General features: G+C 32.9%; 1 protein-coding gene across 2 annotated transcripts in view; it reads left to right on the top strand.

The window, feature by feature from the left end:
• The first annotated feature begins 1,907 nt into the window (after window positions 1-1,907).
• Window positions 1,908-11,187, top strand: part of LOC129912220 (integrin alpha-PS1) — a 117,233-nt gene continuing 107,953 nt past the window's right edge. The window contains exon 1 of one of the 2 annotated variants that reach the window (XM_055990365.1): window positions 1,908-3,626. In XM_055990365.1, the coding sequence (XP_055846340.1) occupies window positions 3,307-3,626 (320 nt within the window). In that variant the 5' untranslated portion in view covers window positions 1,908-3,306. The remainder of the gene's footprint in view (window positions 3,627-11,187) is intronic. The other variant, XM_055990366.1, reaches the window with a different exon arrangement.

Raw genomic sequence — 11,187 nt, 5'->3', positions numbered from 1 at the left:
TTTTGTTACTTTTTCATGTCAATAAACTTGTCCATCCGTTTTCCAAATTTAATTTTTTTTTTTAATTATTTAAGTTATTTTTGTCTTCAAATAATTAAATTTACAAGCACTTTAACACAATATTATTTATATTATTATCTTTTTTTCTAATAAAGTATTTATTTTCCAACCCACCTTTGAAAAAATTAGTTTTGTCACACTAACCCTAATATAAATGTCAAAAACAGCTGATTTCGAAAATGAAATTCATTAAGGTTCATTTTATGAAACATTCGAAAATGAACATTATTCGTTCGAATGTCCAAATATACTAATTTCATTCGAATGAATAGATCCATTCTATCGAATTAGCTATTCGTTCGAGTCTCAAAATAAGGCTGATTATCAAAACAAAAAAAAATTATTAAAAACAACGGCAACACTTATAGTGATAAATGATACCATTTCCGAAAGGCAAAATTGTACATTTAATTTTTAAATCAATATATTATAAACAATAGTTTTTGAAATAATCGATTTCAAAGTTAAAAATAGGCGAAAAAAAATTTTTTTTAACTTATTTTATACTTTTTTTGTCTAGACTGTGAATTTTAATACAAAAATTACTCACATAGAAAACTGCCTCAATTGATTCCTTATCGATGGGTGAAAAGTATATGTTTCTATGTCTTCTAATTTTTGAGAAAATTGAAAAATTATTTTACCAGATTTTTCTCCGCCCGCGTATATTTTTAATGTTACACCGTGTTATTAATACTGTTTGGTTTAAAACGAATAGCCTCTAAGTTGATAATTTTTTGATTTTGAAGTTAATTGTATTTTATATTTGCATTTTTAATAATATCAAATAAACTGAGCGACAATTAACATGTTTGTTAATTCTTATATTTGGAAAGCATTATTTACTGGAGAATAGTAATTTTAATAAAGCTTTTAACCCCGTCATTTTTTATAAAAAAAAGAGAAAAAATAAGGTTAATTGAAACAAGGATTCTCAGTACCCAAGTGTATAATCTAAGTAGAAAAAATGGCTGTAAGAACTACAGATTTCTATTTAGGTCCCATTTTGGCCTAATAAAAACACTGGGGGACTTCCTTTTAGCCTCCAAACGATACAACATAATAACTTAGGTATCTGGTTTGTTTTTTATTTTTCAATGACTAGTTTTGGTTCTTCTGAAGAAGACCATGCATAAAATCCGGTTGAAGCTCTCAATTCAAACAGAAGTTTGGAATTTGGATGATGAAAAACTCAAGTTTTTCAACTCCAGGAATTTTTATTGATTTCGTTACTTGATAAGTTTTTGAACAACTTAAAAAAAACAAGTAGTTTAACTAAATATTGTCAAGTAAAACATTTAAAATCTAATCGGAAAAAAAATAATAAAGAAAAAATCGACATAAATCTTCGAGATTTCAATAGGTCAGACCCAACACCCAATGCGAAAACTTTCATTTACCTACTTCAGATGGGTTTATTTTTTTGGAGAAAGTTTTGACAATAGAACAAAGCTGAAAGAAGCAAAAAAAAAAGAAAATCACTCTTTTACGGGACTATATATCGAAATCAATTGGTTTGCCACCTTTTATCATCAAAATCACAAGGTAAGAGGCATTTACACATGTTTTTTAAATAGTTTTTTAATTTTAAAAATGATATCTTCTGAGTTCTGATACGATTCTGTATTTGTTATCCTTTTTTCAGTTAAAATAATGTTTCCGGCGTCCTAAGATTTCAAGACTCTTTTTTTCAATGAAAAAAAGTTTATTAATTTGTGCTATGGGATCAATTAAAATAAAGTTACCATCAAGTTTAAAGAGAATAATAAAGTCAACCCATCAGGTAAATGCTCCATCTCAATCGAACATCAAACCTCTTACAGTGGTCACCAAAATTAAACACCCACCCTAACTTGCAACATCAAACATGTTTAGTACTTTTTTCACACATCGAAGCGACATCCATGAAGTAAACTTGTATTTTCCCTCATCAGTTGAGAACTATTCGTTGTCGGAGGTAGTAGTAGAGTTCATATCACGGTTTCGTTCGTCCCCGTTCGTTCGTTCCGTTTATTTGTTTTTTTTTATTTTTGTATACAAAAAAACGACCAACGACTTCTCATGATTATAGTCTTTTTTTTTCCTATAAGATTGTCATTAAAATTTCTCTATAATCTAGTGATTCTATCGCAAAGCCATTTGACCTATTTTTTATTACTTAATTGTATCTAAGAGCTCTTCCATTTATTTACCATTTTTGTTATATCTAACAGCTGACTGACGGTATTTTTGTAACAAAATAAAGTATTGCCAACTTCACTTTCCAACCAAGTTCAATAGAATACAAAAAAAAGTAAAAGAGTTGTGTGTTGGAAAAATCTGCATAACGTAGGACAAGACAAATGACAGTGGATTAGTGAATATCTTGTGTGTTGTGTTGGTTGGTGTTTTTTGTTGTCGCCGTGTGTTATTGTGACTTCTGCGGATTGCGGAATGCGATAAGAAAAAAATAAGCTAGGTCGTCCGTTCTTCTTCTATCGTTGTCAATGTCGATTTGTTTTTGTTATGTTTTTCTGTCTCTTATAACTTTTTGAGTTAAGGTGGGCCCTTAACCAACAAATAAAACGTGTGTGATATCATCCCTGTCACACACATTCTTCTTCGACTCAAAAAGGTGTTTAACCTCGTTTGTTCTAATTTTTCTGCTTCGATACGTATTTGAATTCTGAAATAGTTTTGCGGTTTATTATAATAACCACGAAAGTGGCAACCCTATGATTGGTAGTTCTATCGTTTCGCTATTCGTTACATCGCTACTTTTGTATCTATTTTCAAATTTTTACGATTTTTCGCATGTTTAAATAAGAAATAAGGAAACAAGCAAAAGAAGATACAAATACGTTTTATTTATGCAGCGCGATGATGTAATTTATGATAATGATGATAAACATGGAACGATTCGAGTGTGCCTCGTCGAATAGTGTGTTTGGGCGGGAATATTTAAATTAATTCTGCTAAACAGTTAAAACGTATTGATTTTTGTGTGTTTTTCTTTGAAAAGAAAAAAAAAAAAAAAATAAATAAATAGATAGATAAAAAAAGAGAAGATAAACATTATGAGAGTTAATAAATAGAGCGTATCTAAAATATATTAAGTGATATTGCTTTTGATATCTGTGAGTGAGTAGTGTTACCAACCTACGTCATAGAAAAAAAAATAGATACACACAGGTGAAATTGTGATTTCTAGAATAGAGCGAATAGCTTGTAACTAGATAATCTAGCAAAGTAAACACACAACACAAAATGCATTCAAAGTGTTGTCAGTTAATAATGTCGTCGACGACGGGGCTAAAGAAACCTAAGGGGTTTAAGGTACAAACACAAGCAGTAAATTCATCTCATAAAAGTGCCATGTCTTTTTTAATCAACAAAAATTATTATTGTTTAGTGTTAAGTGTTGTTTTGTTAGTGTTAGTTAGTAGCAGTAGTAATTATTGTGCATATGGATTTAATTTGGAGAATCGATTGCCAATTGTTAAATATGGTGATAGTTCAACTTATTTTGGATATTCGATAGCAACGCATGTTATTGGAGAATATAATATTGCGAATAATACTAAATGGTAAGTTTTGTTTAGTTAAATTTTATTAATCATGATTTTTGAAATAATTGGACTTAAAAGACTTGATAGTTGAAGGCAACAAGCTGAATTTTTAACTTTTGAAGTCATAGACCTAAAGCTACAGTTTGAAATAAATGCTACCTACTATATCGATGATATAGATAAGGTATGAAGTCAGGTATACTTAACATTATCTAATCGATTATGGAGTATTCATTATTTGTTATTATCAAACAGAAAAAGTTAATAATATTATATTTATGTACTTATTGAAAAGAATTGTTATCTGGATCACCCATATTTATTTATTTATTTATTGTATACCTATATTGGGAAATTGTAAGTAGTCACATAATGTACATTGCCCACATATTGCAAAAATCGAAAGTAACTTCGTCCATCAGTGGTCAGTTGTAAACAAATAATAACATAAAGCCGAGAACAATAACACGGTGTTACAAAAATGAGGTTTTAAAATATACGCGGGCGGAGACCTATAAGGTTTTGTAGAGCTAAATAAATTACTTAGACAGAAAACTGCCTCAATTAATTCCTTATCAAACAGTGAAAACTATATGTTTCCACCTCTTCTAGTTTTTGAGAAAATTGAAAAATAAAAACAAATAAAAACAAAAAATATTTTGAAAAAAGAAAAATCTGATAAAATAATTTTTCAATTTTTCCAAAAACTAGAAGACATAGAAACATATAGTTTTCACGGTTCGATAAGAAATCAATTGAGGTAGTTTTCTGTGTGAGAAATTTTTTTTACTAAAATCCACAGTCTGGGCAAAAATAGTATAAAATGAGTTTTAAAAATTTTTTGTCCCCTATTTTTAACTTTGAAATCGATTATTTCAAAAACTATTGGTAATATTATATTGATTTAAAAATTAGAATCAAATGCACAATTTTTCCTTTTGGAAATGGTATCATTTATTACTGTAAGTGTTGCCGTTGTTTTTAAATAATTTTTTTTTATTTTGATAATTTTTTTTAGACAAATGCCCCTCCCACCTAAAAGGGGGGAGATAGACCCCCCTCCCAAAGAAAAAAATGTTTGTATTGAGCTCCTCTGCAAAAACCTTTCATCAAATCCTGGCGCCCAACTTATCCTACTACGTGCCGAAACAACATTTTTGTTCTATACCTAAAAGTTCGAATTTCTGTATCTGGGTTGAAATCGAAAAATTTTTTTTTCTAAGCCAATTTTAAAGTGATTTTCATACAAAATACCTCGATCAATTGGGAAATAGATATAGTTTTAGAATATATTTTTTAAATAGCATGTTGTTTTGAAAACATATACTTTAAATTGATGCCGAAGTTGGGAAATGACAAAAAAAATTGAATTTTTGAACTTTGACATCTTATAAATTCTAAGTGGTTTAACCGAGTTACATGTTTCATACATTGTTAAAAAGGTATATTTATCTTCTATCAGAAACTGTAAAAAAATCGAAAATGGGTAAAAAATTGTCGAAGCTAGAATTTTTTCAATGGGTGAAGGTCCAAAAAACCGTTTTTTGCCCGTAACTCCAGATTTTGGGGGTGTTAGGGGATTTTAAAATACCGTTTCGTATTCAGTGCGATTAGCTCTACAAAACCTGATAGGTCTCCGCCCGCGTATATTTTGAGTGTTATACCGTGTAATTTAATTCTGAAAAAAATGTGAACTTTTATGTTCATTTTTAAACCCTTTTGTTAAAATATGAGAGTTAGAATGTACGTTTACCTAACGGTAATTTGATCCTTCTTCTTTAAATTCAAAAATTCTTTAACCTAACTTGATTTTAGGGTAAAGCTTTAGTTAAATGGAATTAAATTGGACAACTTTGTGTTTAATTGCACTGGTCTGCAAGGAAATCCTCCTTTAAATAAAACTATACTTTTCTAAAGGATTTTTGTATGCTGATTCCGAATCCGAAGTCAGAATTGATCTAGCACGTCACGTTTTTTAGATATTGCCGTTAGAAAATTTAAAAAACCTATTTTTTTTTTGCTGTTTTCGAAGAAATATGTTGGCATAATGTAATATTCTTCAATTAAAATTGTTACGATTTAAGAAAGAACTTATTTTTTTCTTTCAAATTCAGTTTCAATCTTCTCAATATCTCTTTTCTTCTTCGAGATATCTTAATTTAAGTATGTTTAGTAGGTTTGGCATATCTTACCATAAAAAAACTGATCTCTAAAAATTAATATATCTTTCTCCCTAGAACAAAAATATACTTTTCTAATGGACTTTAGTATGCTAATTTTTTGAATACGAACTCAAAAAATGTCGGTCAGCTCTGGTTTGTGAGATATAGTAGTTTTTTTTTAGATTTTCTAAGAAAAAACTTGATTTTGTGTTACTTTAATGTGAATATCTTAAAATCCTCACGTGATAGAATTTTTTTGACTTCGAATTCTAACTCAGCACATCAAAAACTATAAGAAAAGTGTACTTTTGTTTTTAGGAGAAACAAATCTGAAGCTTTACAAGGCAGTTTATCAAATGGTTTATTACAAATAAGATATTTCTAAATAGATAAATAGTAGGGGTATATAAAATTACAAATTTTGTTTAATGTATTTTATTATGGGTTTCTTAACATATTTGACTTATTAAATATAATGGGCGTTGATATTTTACATTTTCCTTAATTAAGATGTGCAGGGACGGGTTAGAATATTCCTGCAGCGCCTCCCCGCTTGTCGTAAAAGGCGACTAAAGGAGCAAATTTATCTAGGTCACAAACACCAAGGTGAACCTAGCGACACTTAACACCTGTAAACTTTCCCAAAAGTGTGCATGCCAGTCCCTGGGTTGGCACGACTGGAGATCACCGGTGCTGTTAAAGAGAGATCAAATACAAAACTGGAGTATGCACGCGTCGAAAAAACAACAACAACAACAACGTTTCGCAAGATTTTGTGAACTGAAGCATTATGGAAGTACTCGTCCAAAGAAATGACACTACCCCGCCAGGCACTACCATTACTAATGGTACTGATCCTGGACCGAGTAGCAATGCTCGGGTCAGAGCTAGACGGATTCCGGGGGCTAGCAAAGTAATGCCACAGATTATACAAAATCTGAGAGTTGCGAGTTGGAACGTTGGGAGTATGACAGGTCGAAGCTTCGAGCTGGAAGTGATGATGATAAGAAGGCGAGTAGACATCTTGTGTGTCCAAGAAACGAAATGGCGTAACACGGGAAATAGGGCCCGTTTCTTGGATACAAGGACAACAAATTACAAGATGTTCTACTATGGAACGGAAAAGGGTAAGAACGGAATCGGAATCATCCTTGCAAAAGACCTCTTAGGCAGCATATTGTCCATTTCGAAATTCAGTGACCGTTTGATGTCCCTTAAATTGGTGATTAAAGGAAAGTTGTGGAATATTGTCACTGCATATGCTCCCCAAATTGGATGTGAGCAGGTGGAAAAAGATGCATTTTGGCTAGATTTTCACAACCTACTTAAGGACATCCCAAAGGAAGAGTTTTTGTTCGTGGGCGGAGATTTAAATGGACATGTCGGGAAAACAAACGAAGACTATGAAGATTGCCATGGAGGCCTCGGATACGGCATCAGGAACTCTCCTGGTGAAGACATCCTGAGCTCGTGCAAATCATATGGTCTTATCGTACTTAATACCATGTTCATCAAACAAAGCCGACACCTGGTCACTTACAGCAGTGGTGGAAATGAGACTCAGATTGATTACCATTTGGTATCTAGTTTCATGAAACCTCGGGTCAAGGATTGTAAAGTGACACTGGGAGAAGCGATCGCCCACCAACACCGTCTCCTACTGACAGAATTTTTTATGGAGACAGTGATCGACAACAAAAAGACAAAGACTTTTGGGAAGATCAAATGGTATAATCTGGATAAGGAAAAAGGCGAAGCTTTTATTTCGAATATGCAAAACTATCTGTATAACAACACCAATATATTTCGAAATGAAGAGAGTACAGCACAAAGTATGTGGGACCTCCTACAGCGAACTTGCATAGAAAAAGCCAAAACACTGTTAGGGGTTTCAAAAGGACACAACCAACAAGGCAAAGAAACATGGTGGTGGAATGATGAAGCTAAAGCAGTTGTAAGTAAAAAGAAAATGGCTTTCAAAGCTTGGTCGAAGTGCCCCTCTAATAATACAGAGCAAAAGTCACGCCTCGAAGTGGAATACAGAAACTGCAAGAAAGAAGCGAAGAAGATATGTGCCCAAATTCAAGCCAAGAATACGGAAGACCTGTATCGGGAGCTAGATGAAATTTCTTCCCCGACTGCTGGTGCTATTCAAGAGCTACGACAAAACGTGAATAAGGGCGCAACCATCTTCAAAATAGCCGCTCAAAGAAGAAGAAATGCTCAGGAGATCTGTTCGGCAAAGTTTATTAACAATGCTCAAGGCCAACTACTTGTGGAAAACGAAGAAATCCTCCACAGGTGGCGACAGTATTGTGACGAACTTCTAAATGAACAATTTCCAAGGCTACACTTTCCAATAGCTTCACCTAACTTAAGCGAAGTATCCGATGTCACAGTCGAAGAAGTTAGTGAGGCTGTAAAATACTCCAAAAAGGGAAAAGCTGTTGGGCCAGACGAAATACCCTCAGAGTTTTGGAAAAAGATGGGAGACATCGGGTCTAGATGGCTCATGGTTCTTGTTTCCAAGCTTATACGAGGTGATCGAATGCCTAATCAATGGAGGGAAAGTTATCTTCTTCCAATATACAAAGGGAAGGGTGATACTCGAAGCTGTGATAATTACCGTTCGATTAAGCTGATGTCACACACCATGAAGATCGTTGAGCGAGTCTTGGGTAGCCGACTGCGAAAAATAATAAGGCTATCTGATGACCAGTGCGGGTTTGTTGCGGGTAAATCAACCACAGATGCAATCCAGAGTATCAGAATCATTATGGAAAAACATCGAGATTCCTTGGAGGATTTGCATGTGGTATTGGTTGATTTTGAAAAAGCATTCGATCGACAACCACGAGATCTGATATGGGTGGCCCTCAGACAACGAGGAGTTCCGGAAACCTATGTGCGGATAATTATGGACATGTATGATGGAGCAGTTACTAAAGTAAGATGTGCAGCTGGAGTCACCGAAGAATTCGAAATCACAGTAGGTGTACACCAGGGAAGCTCTACACCGCAGTTGTGCGTCCAGCACTCACATACGGTTCACAATGTTGGACAATGTACAAAAAGTATGAGAGTAAGTTAACGGCAGCTGAGATGAAGATGCTTCGCATGACAGCAGGAGTAACAAAGCTTGATATAATTAGAAGTACGAAGATCCGAGGAAGCCTTCATGTTAAAAATACCATCTCCCAAAAAATTGAACACGACCGACTCAGTTGGTATTGCCATGTTCAAAGGAGAGATCCTGAGAACCCCGTCAAAAAAGCAATATCATATAACGTTCCAACACGAAATAAAAAGAAAGGTAGGCCTAAAAACTCCTGGTACAAGCAAATGCAAAAACACCAGCATTCAGTTGGCCTCAGAAACGGAACAATACAAAACCGGGAGGCTTGCCGCCGATTTCTGAGGTCAACCCGGCGAACCCCACAGGCGGATCACTAGTGTGAAGCAGTAACGTGGGAAGGTTATGATCCCCTCGACATCGAGATCATAACAGCGCCGAGAAAAAAAGGAAGAAGAAGAAGATGTTTTTGTTCATGTAGGATTTACTAAAAAGTGAAGGATTTCGATATTTCTGCTTTTTTTTTGTAAATCTGTATTTTAAAATATGAGTAAACATTAATGTAAAAGGACATTTTGGTGTCAATCGATAGGCGATATTATGAGGAATAAGTCCTCCAAATTTGAGCTCAATGCTACAAATAGTTTTAATTTTGCACGAGTTCAAATGAATCTAAAAGGGTGATTTTTTTAGAAACTACCCACAATTTTCAAAAAATCATTTTTACAAAAATCAGGTACGATAGAATTTTTCTGAAACCAGGAAAGTCTAATCTTTCATAATATCAAAACATTATTTGAAGGAGAAAAAACAAGTTAAATTTTGCAGACCAGTGTTATCAATTGAAATGAATTAGAGCATTAAGGAAATAATTCATTCACTATCTACCTACTTTCGAGCTTTGATATAGCGAAATGGTGATATCAATATATGGTAAAAGAGCCGATAAAAAAATATGAATTATGTCTTATGAATTGGCTACTCAAATTTAATATCTTCACAATTTAGAAAAAATAAGAAAATACTTACAGTTTTCCAAGTTTCTCTTTAATCAATCCGATTTATTTAATTTTTTGAAAAAGTATATTATGTGCAAAAACTATAGAAATTAGTTTTAATATTTCAAGCAGTTTTTCTTCATAGTTCCAACTCTCTGCTAGTGGCTCGCCGCTTTGACCTCAGAAATGCATTTTCTTGTAACAGAAGTGTTAAGGCCAATGTTTCTTACTAGTTTTTTTGTCGTCAAATTTATGATTTATAAATTCATAACGATATTTATTACCAAGCTGAAAAGAAGAAAAACTAATTAAGTCTTAAATTGTCAATTTAGGTATTTCATAAAAAAGTATTGTTTTCACCTTGGACCTATTTATACGGTTTTATAAACCTCATTAATTCAAGTGGTGGTTCATAAATGTTTTTTGCAATTCTAAAATAAATACCATTTCAATTTCAAACATTTCAATTCAGTTAGTAAAGTTAGTTTAGGTAAACAATTTTTCTGTGTGGAAAAAGTGGAGTATATTCTAGCAAGGTTCGAACCCTGCTTGTTAGGCTACTTCATTGAGAGATAACCTCCTAAGCCTAAACGATAAATTCATTACTGTCAAAAACCTCTGTCAACCGTTTCTTTAATAGTATTAGACTCTATTCGACAAAAAACGCTTTTAGACTAATTCCGCTTCGTGACTTCAGTCGCATTATGATTAGTCGGTAAAACAGTTTTTTTTTATTCAACTTTATAATTTCCTTTTTACCAATCGATTATGATATGTAATAGAGCTTAGGGAGGTTCAGAAACGTTTTCGAGACCGAAAAGTTGGTCGGTCAACTTCCGGGTCTCTGATTGGTAAGTTGTCAAAAACAATCCTTCCAGTTTTATTTAAAAGTTGACTGGAAAATAGGCCAAGAATAATATCACTTATTCGATTTATTCGTCTAAATATACATGTTTCCTAAATAAAACTTTACTCAATTCGTTTTAAATTAAACAGGTTCCAGGTTGAAGCAATAAACCCCAACATTCATTGAAATTTCATTTGAAATCAATTCATTTCCTTAACGCCTGTGTTTCTTTAACATTAAATAGTTCAAAGGTTACTGGTTACAACTAGTAATTACCTTGAATTTTTAGTCACCATAAACAATACATACCTTAAAAGAAAAAGAACTGTACCTGTACCTGTTCAAAGGTTCTAAAAATAATCCTACTCCGTGATCCGACAAACAGAAACACGTGTAGTTTGTATAACCTCTTTTGTCATAAAACACTAGAATATACATATCTATCAATTCATTTGACAAAAAGAGTGTAAAAAGGTTCTTTATGGTCAAGTGCAGAATA

This window comes from Episyrphus balteatus, chromosome 2 (genome assembly GCF_945859705.1).
Source record: "Episyrphus balteatus chromosome 2, idEpiBalt1.1, whole genome shotgun sequence".
NCBI classification, from domain to species: Eukaryota; Metazoa; Arthropoda; class Insecta; order Diptera; family Syrphidae; genus Episyrphus; species Episyrphus balteatus.
This window is presented reverse-complemented; position numbering and strand designations above follow the sequence as displayed.